Raw genomic sequence first — 13,342 nt, 5'->3', positions numbered from 1 at the left:
TCCAGAGCCGCATGCCTTCAGGGCTGCTTCTGCCAAGGCTCTAATTAAGCCCTTGCCGGCTGGGGTCCTGCAGCCCTCCTCTCCTCACTGAACACCATATTAGTGTCAGTTTGATGTCCAGAGGCGCCCGGCACCCAGCTGGGAAGCCTGCCGCACTTTTAGCTGGGAGATTTTCTTTGTCTCTGCCCATCAGCCCTCACCGAGCGTAATCCCTGTAAGAAGCGAAAACATCAGACCGCTCCCCTGGCCCTGCCGCCTGTCCTTTGAATTCTGCGCGCATCCAGTTAGTCTTGGAAATGAGCAAATGAGCACTGTGGCCAAGGAGGGAGCCTCAAGCTGGGGTCCCCGGGGGAAATGAGCTCAGAGCAGGGGTCGGGGAGGTGGGAGGGGGGTCCCTGGGGAGGTGGCCAACACGGGGGACACAGGTCCCTGGATGGGCTGGACTGGGGACACCTGGTGTCCAGGCCAGGACACAGCTCCCCTCCCCTCTCCGTCACTCTCAGTCAGAACAGGAACTACATGGGGGTCCCCAGACTCAGGTGTCCCCCTGAAGAAAGGACTGCCCCAGACATGCAGACTCCCGGCATGGGGCCCCCTCTTTTCTGGCTCCCATGTGTGCGTGCTCCCCACAGGCTGCAGTAGTGTAGACGCTACCTCTGTAGTGTGTTTGGACCCCGGTCTTCGGCCAGTGTAGACAGCTGCTCCCTTAGAGTGTCGCTTCTTACCAGGGCCCTGTGGGGCTGTGGGGATGTCGCCCCCTCACATAACCTGGTTTCTTCTCTTCTTCCCCCCAAGAGTGGACCAGGCCATCTACAGTGACCCCCTCTGGGCAGGGCCCCTGCTGGCCCCAGGTGTCCTCTGGGTCTGAAGGTACGGGGGCAGGGCTGGCAGCTCCTTCTGAGCTTGGGTCCTCCCTCTGCAGCGGTGGAGGCTGGGGTGTCCGAGGGGAACCTGGATGGGAGGGGAGAGGTGTAGGGGCGCCAGGGTGATGTTGGCAGCCCCAGCCCCTGCCACCCCTCCATTCGGGGCGGGACAGGAGGGCACAGATGGGACAGACAGACTAGAAGGGGGTGAAGCGAGGGCGGGAGGGACGCAGGAGCACCAGGCCACAGGTGAACACACGCAGGAGGCCTGCCTGACTTCAAGAAAGGGCACTGTCGCTGCAGCCTGCTCCCAGCCCTTGTGACCCCGCCCCACCCAGCACCTCGAATTCCTGCCACTCCAGCTAGGAGCAGCAACCAGGGCTTTGAGCACCCTCTGCTGGAGAGCAGTTGCCTGCAGTCAGGGTGAGAGGCTGGGGCATCTGGACGCCCTGCACTGAGGAGTCCTCTCCCTTAGGGAGAAGGAGACAGCTGTGGCCATCATTTCCCTGCCCTGGACACACTGAGATGCCACCAACTCTCAGACGGTAGTGTGGACAGTGACGGTTTCAGAACAGTGGTGTGTGCACTACAAATACAGGCTGGGTCCCCTGGGGTTTCAGGCAGTGGAAGCAGGCGCTGCCCTCACTCAGCTTAGTGACACTTCCAAGTGGCAGTCCAGGGACAGACTGCAGAGGACATGCACCAGCAAGTGTCTCGGTGCAGCGAAGTCACCTGGGGGTCGGATGCAGTCAGATGTGTCCATGTCTCCAAGAGGGTCCAGGGGGCCAGCTCTGCAAGGTGCTGAGAGGAACAGTCCCTGCCCCCTCGGGCTGTGCCAGTCCCAGCAAGTGACAAGGCTGCCCAGAGCTGGTGCTGGGCACCTCGGGAGCCTCTGTCCAGCCTGGGAGCCATGGCAGGCAAAAGAACTTGTCTCTCATCTCTCCAAGCTGCGGGCACCTCCGTCACTGCCCCTGCCCCTGCCAAGGGCTCCAAACTTCTCCAGCTAAAGCCCAAATCTCCTCGGGTGGTGCCCATGGAGGAGTTCCCAGGTAAGAGAAAGGCCTGGGGCGGGACCAGCCTCCCCAGCATCTCCCCGTGTCCACTGGAAAGAAAACCATGCTGGGCCCTGAATGGCGCCCACAGTAGCTGGGTCAAGGTGAATGTCTCTTCCCGCTGCCCTCCAGGCCCAAGGGAGCTGGGAGCAGGCGATGAGCCAGAAGCCAACTTGGGCACAGTGGGTAGGCACATGCCGGGCGGCCTGAGCAGCTGCCGGAATTAGCCTGTCCTGGCTCCCTGGGGAGGTATGGCCCAGGGGCTCATCGAGGGGCAGCCAGGTCACCAGCGCCGCTCGGCGGGACACTTGGAGGGTGTGTGGCCTCCCCGCTGTCTCCAGAGAGACAGGTATAGGGCAGGTCCAGGAGGCCCACCATGGGGCACACTCCTGGGCTGTTTCCAGGGTCCCCTGAGTCCTGAGAGCTGGGCCCCAGGCACTCGTGGGGCTTGGCAGAGCACCTGGGCAGGGGTTGGCCTAAGACGCACATGATGGGGGCATTGGAAAATGTCCCCAGTGGCACCAAGATGGCCCTGGTGCCAGCCAAACTTGTGGAAAGCTCAGGTTCATAAGAAAGGGAGTTAGTTCAATCCCCAGTACCAAAAAGAAAAATAGACATAAGAAAGGGAGCTGTGGGCTGGACAGTGGGCACTTTCCCCCCATCCCTTTTCCAGAGCAGCACGGAGGGAGCTCCTGGCCCATTCTATCCTCCCCAGCATTCCTGCATGCATTTGGCATCCATCCACCCCTGGGGATGCAGTGCTGATTGCCAGAGCCCCAGCAGCCCTCCTGAACTCAGTCTGGCGTGTGACCCTTCCTCCCTGCATGAATCACTCGCTAATCACCCTGGCACGTGGGCATCCTTCAGAGGGCGCTTGGCCCTGGCGCCAGGCCAGGAGAGGGCAGGTGCTGGCCTCTGGCCTCTGGGTTCTCCTTCCAGCCCAAAGCTGGCAGGCCTGGCTCTTCAAATGCAGTGGAAGCCTCTGAGCCCATGACACCTTCCCTGTCCCTGTCCCCCCTCCCACCCTGCACGTCCTGGAGCGGCTGGGTCCTGCCTCTGCTTGTGCCCCAGTGTCCCCCAGTGCTCACTGACCGTTGGCTTTTCTCCCACCCGGCTGTCCCAGACTGTGAGTGCTATGGCCACTCCAACCGCTGCAGCTACATCGACTTTCTGAACGTGGTGACCTGCGTCAGCTGCAAGCACAACACTCGAGGCCAGCACTGCCAGCACTGCCGGCTGGGCTACTACCGCAACGGGTCGGCTGAGCTGGATGACGAGAACGTGTGCATTGGTGAGCATGGGCACTCGCGGGCAGGCTGGGCGCCCCACTGGGAAGTGAGGTGGTGGCTCTGTTGCGTTAAGGGTTTCCTGTTTTATTTTTGAGACAGCGACTCGCTATTATTCGGGCTGGGCTTCAACTATGTAGCCCAGGATGGCCACGGATCCTCCTGCCTCAGCCTCTCACGGGCTGGGATTACAGGCGTGTGCAACCATGCCCGGCTTAGGTGAAAGGTTTTCAGCGTCCCTTTGTCGCTGACGTTGCCCTCAAGTGCTTTCTAAGTAAGGGTCCGGCTCATAAAGCAGTAGGCACCCGGCCTGCTTTCTGCACTGCCCTGGTGCAGGTCTGGCCTGGAAGAGGGCAAGAAAATCCTTTGCACCCTAGGTCTGGAGAGGGGACAGACGGTCCCCAAAGGCCAAGCCTGTGGCCCTCCGCCCCCGCCCACCAGTCTGGGGGAGCGGTCAGGGCGCCCCACGCCTGTCTCTGGCTGGCCCTAGGGATCCCGCCCCAGCCCCAGCCCCAGCCCCAGGGCGCTGCAGAGCCCCAGCTGTCGGCCTCACTAGGATAATTCCATCAGCTCTACAGTGAGCAAAACAATCGGCCGCCAGGCTCAGGGCCGGCAGCAGGCCTTGCGCGGCCTCCGGGTCCGATTAGAGCCCCGCCTCTGGTCTTCGTCTCCACCCCGGGCCGGCACTGGGCTCAGGGAAGGGGGCTGGGGAGCCCTAGGGATGCCAGCTGGGGCGGGGGGGGCTGCCACCCGCAGCCTCCGGGGCAGACACCTGCTGCCCGCTGAGCGCCGGCCACGTGTCAGGCTCCGCTGCTGGGGCGGCGGGCCGGGAAGGGTGGCGGCCCCCGTCAGTCGCCCAGGGGCGCGGGGGTGGCTTGGCAGGCCCTGACCGCTCCCGCCCCCGCGCCTTTGTCCTCCCAGAGTGTAACTGCAACCAGATCGGCTCCGTGCATGACCGCTGCAACGAGACCGGCTTCTGCGAGTGCCGCGAGGGCGCGGCGGGGCCCAAGTGCGACGACTGCTTGCCCACGCACTACTGGCGCCAGGGCTGCTACCGTGAGTGCGGGGCGGGGCCTAGGCGCGGGGCGGGGCCTAGTATGGTGGGCGGCAGGGGCTGGAGCGAGCTTCTGGGAAATCGAGGCCCCGGAAGGGCGGTAGAGGAAGGGTGCGGCCGGCCCCGGGCAGGGCAGCACGCGGGCGGGGAGCCCGGGCCCCCGCTCAACGCCCTTCGCCCGCAGCCAACGTGTGCGACGACGACCAGCTGCTGTGCCTGAACGGGGGCACGTGCCTGCAGAGCCAGCGCTGCGCCTGCGCGCGCGGCTACACCGGCCTGCGCTGCGAGCAGCCGCGCTGCGACCCAGACGGCGGCGGCCTGGACTGCGACCGCGCGCCGGGCTCCCCGCGCCCCGCCGCCCTGCTCGGCTGCCTCCTGGGGCTCGGGCTGGCGGCGCGGTTGGGCCGCTGAGCCGCGGTGCTGCGCCCGGCCGCCCCCGCCCTTTGGCGCCCCTCCCTGTTCCTCCTCTTCCCCTTTCCTCCCTTCCCCTCCTTTCTGTTCTTCCCCTTCCCCTTTCCTTGCCACCTCTCCCTGGCGGGGGCTCGGTGCTCGCCCGGCCTGCCCCGCCCCAGGACCTTCCAGGCCCAGCCCTGGCCTCCACCAGCCAGCAGCCCCAACTCCAGCTGCCTACAATTCCAGTCGCTGACTTGGTTCTCTTTTGTATTCTTTCTTTATTTTCCTTTGCAACCCACCAGACCCCAGGCCTCAGGGGCCTCCTGGCGGAGAACTGACCGTCTGGGTAGGGTAGAGAGGAGGGTTGGGTGGGGTGACTTCCTTTTTTAGAGAACTGTTTTGTTTGTATTAACTGTCCCCTGTAAGGAGGGACTTGGGTGGGCGCTGGTCACCGAAGCGGCAGACGATGTATAACCAGGCTGAGTAAAGACTGTTCACTGCTGCTCGGGGGCTGCTTCCTTTCTGTGTGTGTGTGTGTGTGTGTGTGTGTGTGTGTGTGGACGCCGCGCGGGTTTGCTGTTTAAGGAGGAACCCACGTTGTGCCCTTAAAAACTGGACATGGTGGCTCATGACTGTAATCCCAGCATCCTGAGAGGCTGAGGCAGGAGGATCATACATTCAAACCCAGACTGGGCAACTTACCATGACCCCGATTCAAAAAATAAAAAGGGCTGGGGTTGTAGCTCAGTCCAAAGATCCTGGGTTCAGTCCCCAGTACTACACACACACTCTGTATCCTTACGTGATTTCCCATGCCAGGCCATACTTCCTGGGGACCTGGGAAGTAGGACAGGAGACCCCTCCTGGCAGGGTGGCCAGCAAGCATGTCATGCTCCACAGCCTGCTGGTGACCCATGGTAGGAGTATCGGGAACCGAGAGCTTATCTCTTCCCACCCCCCTCAAAGCCCAGACCTTGGTGGTATTTTGCTGTATTTGCCCAAGGAAGCCCGGGGCCATGACTCTGGGAGACTTCTCGGAGGGCTGAGCCCCACACTCGGGTCTGTAATCTGACTCCATGGGGACCCTGGTGGGTGCCAGCCCAGACTTGTGGGGCAGGAGCCTCGGGTCCAACATCCGCCCACTCAGAACACCCTGTGCGGGCTGGTGAGCCCCTGCATGGGCAGACCTGACTCCTAATTGTTCCCACCGCTCCTGCTGGCCACTCCCTTACCCTGGCTTCTGCCAGCTGTGCCACATTTTCCAGGCAGGGAACTGTGGGCCTGATCCCTCTCCCAAGTCGAGGAACAGAGCAAAGCCAGAGCTGGACCAAATGTAGCCTTGGAAAACAAGGAACCAGAGCTGGACCGCTGCGATCTGAGGCCCATGGCGCCCCCTGCTGGGCACTTTCTGCTCTGCTCGCCGCAAGGTGGTCTGCTCCTGAGCCCTAAGAAGAGCCTTCTGTGGGCTCCATGTTCCTTGGCTTCATCCTCACCTTTCTCCTACGAGAACCCCGCTTAGAGGATCCTCGAGTCCCCACTGAGCCAGAGCACACCTCTGGGCTTCTCGGGAAGTAGATCCCCTGGTCCGGCCCAGGTGATAGGTAGGCCTTCCAGAAAGTTCCCTGGAGGCCCAGCTGCTGTCTGGAGGCAAGGGGACACCTCAAGGTGCGGCGGGGCCTGCAGGCAGACAGGGCAGCCGGGAGCTGTGGTCAGGCCTTTAGGCGGAGGATGGACCAATACCAACCCCTCCTGGCACGCCGTGGCCCTTCGCGATACCCCAAGGCCTAGGAGGACAGGACCCCAGCAGGCAGCTGCCCCTCCCTGCCTGGCCTCCCGGGCCCCCTCTGTCAGCGCCCTTGGGACCCACCTGTGCCAGCACGGGGCGGCAGAGGGCACCGTACATCAGCCTGGCAGCCCCGGCCCCTGAGGACGCAGCTCAGGCCTTGACCTTGGCCGGAGGTGGCAGGAGAGCTGCCAGCGGCCGTTTGGAAAGCTCTGACAGGTTCCAGACTGCAGAGAAGGAGAAAACAGAGTCACCGGAGCTGCAAGGTGCAGAGCAAACCACCCTGGTCCCCGCAGCTGCTGCCTGGTGCCTGGTTCCCCGGGGTTCAGCGGAAAAAAGACCCCATTTCAGCAGCTTCTGGGCACCGCGCTGGGCCCTGGCCTTGGCCCTGTCTTCAGCCTTGACTCTGTGGACGGGCTGGACTGGGGGAGTCTGCGCCAGGCCGGGGGTTCATCCTGCGCGCTGTGCAGTGCCCCTGCCATGGCCACGTTGGGTGCAAACTTGCCCCAGGTTGAAATCATGGCCTTTGGGAAGAGATGACCATGCCCACTTTGCAGAGGGGTAAATGGAGGCTCGGAGAGGCCTGAAGACACCATTGCTAAGAAGCAGGAGCAGGCCGGACCAACCCTCAGCAGCCCTAGGCAGGCAGATGCCCACCCCTGCCCCTGCCCTGTGGCTTCCTCCCTGCCTGCCTCCTTCCAGGGCTCAGACCGCCAGGCCAGCGAGCCAAGGGAGCTCCGGCGGAGGGGTCCTCCCGTGCCGCCCTGCACAGCCCCCCAGATAAACGGCTGCTGCGTCAGCAGTTCCTGCCGGCCGCTGTGCCTTACACATAGGAGGCATTTATGGGCGTCCAGGGAGCAGCCTGGGCATCTCCTGGCAGGCCAGGGTGACCTGAGCAGAACGAACCCCCCTCTCCCAAGGGGCCCCAGCCCAGCCTGCACATCTCGGGCCAGAAGGGTGGAAGAAAAGCTTTCTTATTTATTTGCCTTTTAAAAACACAAATCAGAACGTGAAAGCAAGTTAGGAAATACAGAAAACAAAGTCGTAATAATTTTTAAATTAAAATTACCCACAATTCATCCCGGGCCCATAACTGTTCAGACTTCCTGATGGATATTTCTAGTGTTTTTCCATACAACAAAAGCCACACACAGACATCGCCCCACCCTCCCATCTCAGCCTTTGTTATGCTTCTGTGCTGAGCCCTGACATTTGGGGTTTTTAAAAATTTTTTCATAGTTTTGAGGGGCTGAAGTGTGATATTTTGATACATGTATATAATGTGTAATGATCAGATGAGGGTAATTAGCACATTTATCACATCAAACATTTATCATTTCTTTGTGTTAGGAATGTTCAAAATCCTCTCTTGTAGCTATTTGATATAGAATAAATTGTAAACCAGGCATGGAAGCACACGCCTGTCATCCCAGCAATCAGGAGGCTGAGGCAGGAGGATGGTTGGGAGTTCAAGTCCAGCCTGAACTACCAAGTGAGCTCTTGTCTCAGAAAACCTAAATAAATAACAAATCACCAACCGCAGCCACCTATTGTGTTAGAGAATGTGGGAGCTGATGCCTATGGGACCATCTTGATGGAAATAACTTCAAGGGTCCTCACCACGATGCTGAGAAGGGGTTGTGTTTGTTTAAGTTCTTTGGTTTTTGAGACAGGGTCCCACTATGTAGTGCAGGCTGGCTTTGAACTCACATGTAGCCCAGGCTAGCCTGGAACTTGCTGCAATCCTCCTGCCTCAGCTTCCTGAGTGCTGGGATGACAGGTGTGTGCCACCACACCTGGCAAAGTGGACTCTGTGGAGACTCCCATTTTACAGCTGCACACACTGAGGCAACAAGTGTCCTGGCCAGGAACCTGAGCTACAAGCACCCCAAAACAACTCTGGGTGATTTAACCATCGAGGGCAAGTACCCAAAGCATCACAGGACCCAGGGACACTCGGGACAGCTAGAGGCAGGAGGGACAAAGCTGGGAGCCACAGCCCATAGCCCAGCCAGGGTGGGTGCAAGAGCAGAGCCCCCAGTGCTGCCTGGGTATCCCAGCCCGGGCCATCGTATGCCACCCCTTGTGCCTTGAATGTCCCCGTCAAGAGGAAGGGGACAGAGAAAGAAGCCTGAACCACAGAGTGGGCATCAGCCATCAGGGCCACACAGCCAGGGCAGAGGCAGGTCCAGAAGGCAAACGCTCCCTGTCATCGCTGGTCACGCTGAACTGAACAGCCTCTACCTCTGCCTTCGGACAGGAGCCGCCCCTCCCACTCTGGCACGACAGAGTCAGCCTGGGTCCCCAGAGCCCCGGGGCTGTGTGCCGGTGGCTGGGAAGACTTGCTGTCCTGCGGACACCCAGCCAGGTGGGGGCCGCAGATGCTCCAGATGGCTTCCCGCCCCAGGACGTTCCCTGGCTGGCTGAGCAGGAGCCCTCAGGACCCAGCCCAGGGCAGCAGGAAGGGGTCCAGGAGAGAGCTGGTGCCTCACAGCTGCCCAGCCCCACACGGCTGCCCCAAGGGAAGGCGGCAGCAGAGGCCACTGGCTCTGGCATCACCCCCCGGGTGCGATGCTGTCCTCTGCCACCCAGCAGCTGTGTGACTTCTCACAGTGTACCCGGTCTCCCTGTGCTTCCTCTCCTCATCGGGAATGAGACGTCCCAGGGCCGCTCAAGGCCTGAACGAGCAAATCCTCAGAGCTCAGAGCAGTGCCCCTGTATCCCCAGTGTCCCCGCTCCTCACAGTGAGTCCTCGCTCAGGGTCCCAGGGCTGGGCACCACCGACAGCAGGCACAGCCCTGGGCCTCCCACTCCATCCGCCTGCCAGCTTGCCAGGCAGGACCGGGGCCCTGTGAACACACTGGGGGGCACTGTGCACCCCATCACACCACCTGCCAAGCCCGGGCCCAGGCCTGCAGGGATGAGGGCTGAAGAAAGTGTGGCAGGCAAAGGAGGCTGGCGGGGTGCAGCGGGGACCGGGCGGGGGGCAGCTTGCCCCACCCCTGGGAAGCCCATCCATGGCAGCATTGTCTGTGCACCTCACCCTCACCCAGCAACCTCCGCAGGTGTGGAAGGGCTGGGGTGCAGGCTGGCGGGGCCACTTCCCAGAGGCCTTGAGGGCTGGGAGGAGACACCTGGCCCCTGAGGAAGCTGTGGCCTGCGAGTCTGTGATGGGGCTCCTGGGGGCCCCCACAGGCCGGGCCCACTTCGAGGCATGGTGGGCTGCAAACTTTGTCTGCAGGCTGGCTTGGAGCCCAAGGGCCACCAGGGGCAGCACCCATGGTTCCAGGCCGGGGAGAGAGGAGCCCATGCACCACAGGTCCACATGCCGTGCATGACAGGCAGTCCCGGTGCAGACCTCAGACGTGGGGTTCAGATGAGGCTTGGGCCCCTCTCCGTGGGCTGGCTCTGGTGGACATGTCCCTTGGGCCCAAACAGGACCAGTGACATCCCTAGTTGTGTTAAGGCCCAGGAGGGGCCGGCATAGTGGTGCACGCCTGTCATTCCAGCACTCTGTGAGGATGAGGCAGGAAGGTTGCAAGTTCAAGCCCAGCCTGGGCAATTTAGGGACTTAATGAGCCCTAGTCTCAAAACAGAACATAAAAAAGCTGGGGATGTAGCTCATCGTGAGGGTCCAGAGATCGATCAATCCCAGTAACACACACACACACACACACACACACACACACACACACACACACACACACACTCAAGACCCAGTAAGGCTGGGTGGCCCATGCCTGTAATCCCAGCTATTTGGGAGGCTGAGGCAGGGGGATCTGAGGTTTAAGCCCAGTGTGGGCCACTTAGTGAGATTGTCTCAAAGCAAAATGAAAAGGGCTGGGGATCCAGCTCACTGGTAGAACACTTGCCTAGCACATACCTGGCCCTGGGCTCCACCCTCAGTACAATATACCACAAAGGAAAATGCAACTCGGGTTACCCAAGTCTATTCCAGTGGCAAAGATGAAAACTGTCCCCTTTTTCTACCTGAGGCCAGGCTGGTTTTTTCTTAAAGGAAATCATGGGCCTGCAGCGATGCTCACACAGGGTCGCCCCGGCCCAGGAGGGGCATGGGGTCCAGAGGGAGTGGGCAGGAGGAATAACTTCTGACGTTCCATACCCCAGCTGAGCAACCACGGCTGCCAACAATCAACTATTTCCAAAGGGAGATTTTCGGAAGTTTCCTCCAAAGAAAGAAATGCTAAATGTCTGAATGATACATGTGCCGCTTACCCTGACCCCATCTTCACCTGCCGTGTACGTGAGGAAATGTCACAGCGAATCCCAAAGGATGTACGATCACTCTCTGCCAACCAAAACTAATAGGTAATGTTTAAATAATTTTTAAAAATTGTTCAGCGGGTGGAATTAGGCAGGGTAGAGCACCAGTCGAAGGGGTTCAGAGTAACATGATCAGGAAAGCACTTTTACAGCCCACCGTGTGACTGCTGGGCGGGGCAGAGACATGGGTACCAGGGGAGTGTCCTGCCTCGGAGTCACAGCTGGCGTGATAGGCTCGTGACCCGTGATTCCTCACCGAGGATGTGTCCTGGAGAGAACCTAGCACAGAGGCACCAGAAAGTCGCCCTGGAGTGAGAGCGACAGTAGACCAAGCTGGGAGCCCCGCACCGCCGAGCTTCGAGATGGGACAGCCTGTCCCTGAGGGTGTTCTACCTAGTACGCTGTCCCAGGGTGACAGGCACAGGGGTCCCTGGGCACTGCCACTCCCCATCTCTGGTTGATGGCCCTTCTAGGGGAGAGGGTGGCCCCAACTATGCCCACTTGGCTCTTTTTCCTTAAAAGGTAAAGGATCCAAGGGAATGAGGACAGAGGGGACAGGGTGTCCCTTGCACTGTTGCTGTCCTGCATGTTGAAATGTTTGAAACGTAAGAGCTCCGTGTGGAGGACACGCATGTCCAGGCGCGTGGAGCTGGTGCCAGGCCCCAGGCAGGGCTCCGGGTCGGTGAAGGCAGCCAGGTGGGGGTGTGGCGAGGCTGGGCGTGGGGTGCGTCTGTGATGAATACCGGGTGCAGGCTGAGCCTGGTCGGCAGCGGCCGGGGCGGGGACGGGGAGTGGAGCTTGGCGACCTGGTACAGCGGGCGGGAGTGCGGATGCTAGGTGCCCAGCGCGCCTGCGCAGGGTCTCTGCCTCGTGTCCTTAGAGGACCGCCGGGGGCGCTGCGCACAGCCCGGGCCGGGAGCAGGAGGCGGGAACTCCGCGGGTCTCTCTCACCCTGGAAGTGGGGACCCTGGCGGAGGTCCTCCCGCCCGGAAGGAGTCCAAGTCGGAGTCGCCCGGAGCCACCCCTGTAGCGCGGGGCTGCCACGTCGTCCCAAGACCCCCAGCCCACCCCGCACGCCCCAGCCAGCCCTGGGGCTCAGGGTATGGGAAAGGGGAAGGGGCGGGGTCCCTGCGGCGGGACAGGGACCGGGACAGCGACCAGCCTGGCGGCCGTAATGTAACTCACCCTCGCATCCCGCCGCGGGCAGGGTGAAATTTGTGAACACGGGGCCTGTTCCACAGTTTTGTTTTTTTTTCTTTCTTTCTTTTTTTAAAGAGAGACTGGCTAAGAAACTAGTGTATTTTCTGTAAAATTATTACGTTTTTCGGTACCGGGGATCGAACTCCGGACCTTGCATTTGCCAGGCAGGCGGTGCCACTGAGCTACATCCCCGGCCCTGTAAAATTATTTTTATTATAAAGGTAATTCACCTTGTCTGTAAAAATTAAAAGTGGAAAGATAAAATAAGTATACAAGTCAGATGTGGTGGCGCACGCCTGCAATCCCAGTACTAGGGAGGGTGTGGCAGGAGGATCACGGTGAGTTGGAGCCCAGCCTGGGCTACAGGGTGAGTTTAAGCCCATCCAGCCCGACCTGAATAACCCTGTCTCAACACACACACACACACACACACACACACACACACACACACACACACACACACACACACAGAGAGAGCGAGCGAGCGCGCTACCTAACCCATTACCATTGGTGAATGTGCCCACAACCAGGAAATTATGTTAACTATGAAAAGGTAAAAACCCTTAAAGTAAAAGGAAGGGAGGATGCAGTGGACTGGAACAGTTCTGCTTCTTAATGGAAGAACCTGGTGGCCCTCACTTCTCCACCCCAGGGACTTAGTTTCAATGAATTACGAGGGCACAAACATGCAGAGCCCAGCACAGGGACTAACACTGGCATGACAAGGACAGAAGGGCCGGCGTCCCAAGTTCTGTATCCAGCCCGACACCAGGAGAGAGGGCATCGAGCACTGTCCCACGTGGGACCCGAGTGGCTCCAGTGCCAGCCGACCTCCTCTCCTCTTGAATGAGCAGTGCTCCTGGCCGAAGGACATGAGTCCTGAGAGCAAGTAGGAACACTGGGAATAAGGAGAATAGCTGGGTAAAGGTAAGGCTGCTCTCCTCTTAAATGCTTTACAATTTGCATGACCCTTGAATGCAAAAACTGTACTGTCTGCGAGGGGGGGCTTTTAAATGGCAACCAAGATAAAAGGGGGAGTGTCTGGTGGTGGAGGCCGGAAACGAGGACAGCAAGGACAGCCCATCCCAAGGGTGGTCAGAACCTGTAGCTGTGGAGACAGTGGGGTGTCCTGCTGGGTCCTGCCTTCTGCCACAGAGGCAAAGGCCCACCTGGCAGGGACTGGAGACGCTGAGGAAGGGCGTGGCTGCTGCAGGCCTGTGCTGCCCTACCCTGGCCAGCCAGTAGCTAAGGGACCACAGTGCTGCAGGGCTGCAGGGCTTCGGGCTTCCAGGTCCTCTGGGCCCCACACTGGGCACTCAGGGACCTCAGGACACAGGCGGACACGTTACAAACCACCATAACTCATTTCGTCTCTTCCTTCCAGAACCTCGAGCTCACAGCCTGGGATTTTAGGGCTTCCTGGTAAA

General features: G+C 60.3%; 1 protein-coding gene across 11 annotated transcripts in view; it reads left to right on the top strand.

Moving 5' to 3' along the window:
* Nucleotides 1–5,150, top strand: part of Ntng2 (netrin G2) — a 50,953-nt gene extending 45,803 nt beyond the window's left edge. For 7 of the 11 annotated variants that reach the window (XM_021261838.2, XM_021261836.2, XM_021261837.2 and 4 more), the window contains 5 exons: nt 796–870; nt 1,811–1,912; nt 3,039–3,206; nt 4,123–4,257; nt 4,440–5,150. In XM_021261838.2, the coding sequence (XP_021117497.2) occupies nt 796–870; nt 1,811–1,912; nt 3,039–3,206; nt 4,123–4,257; nt 4,440–4,666 (707 nt within the window). In that variant the 3' untranslated portion in view covers nt 4,667–5,150. Of the gene's footprint in view, nt 1–49; nt 65–795; nt 871–1,810; nt 1,913–3,038; nt 3,207–4,122; nt 4,258–4,439 lie in introns of all 11 variants that reach the window. The other 4 variants (XM_021261840.2, XM_004849061.3, XM_087182999.1 and 1 more) reach the window with 3 other exon arrangements.
* Nucleotides 5,151–13,342: the final 8,192 nt, after the last annotated feature.

The sequence above is a fragment of the Heterocephalus glaber genome, unplaced genomic scaffold (genome assembly GCF_053883595.1).
Source record: "Heterocephalus glaber isolate CG9 unplaced genomic scaffold, H.glaber_assembly_v1.0 deba00001479, whole genome shotgun sequence".
In the NCBI taxonomy this organism is placed as follows: domain Eukaryota; kingdom Metazoa; phylum Chordata; class Mammalia; order Rodentia; family Bathyergidae; genus Heterocephalus; species Heterocephalus glaber.
The sequence above is the reverse complement of the archived record's forward strand: the minus strand, read 5'-3'. Positions and strand labels throughout refer to the sequence as shown.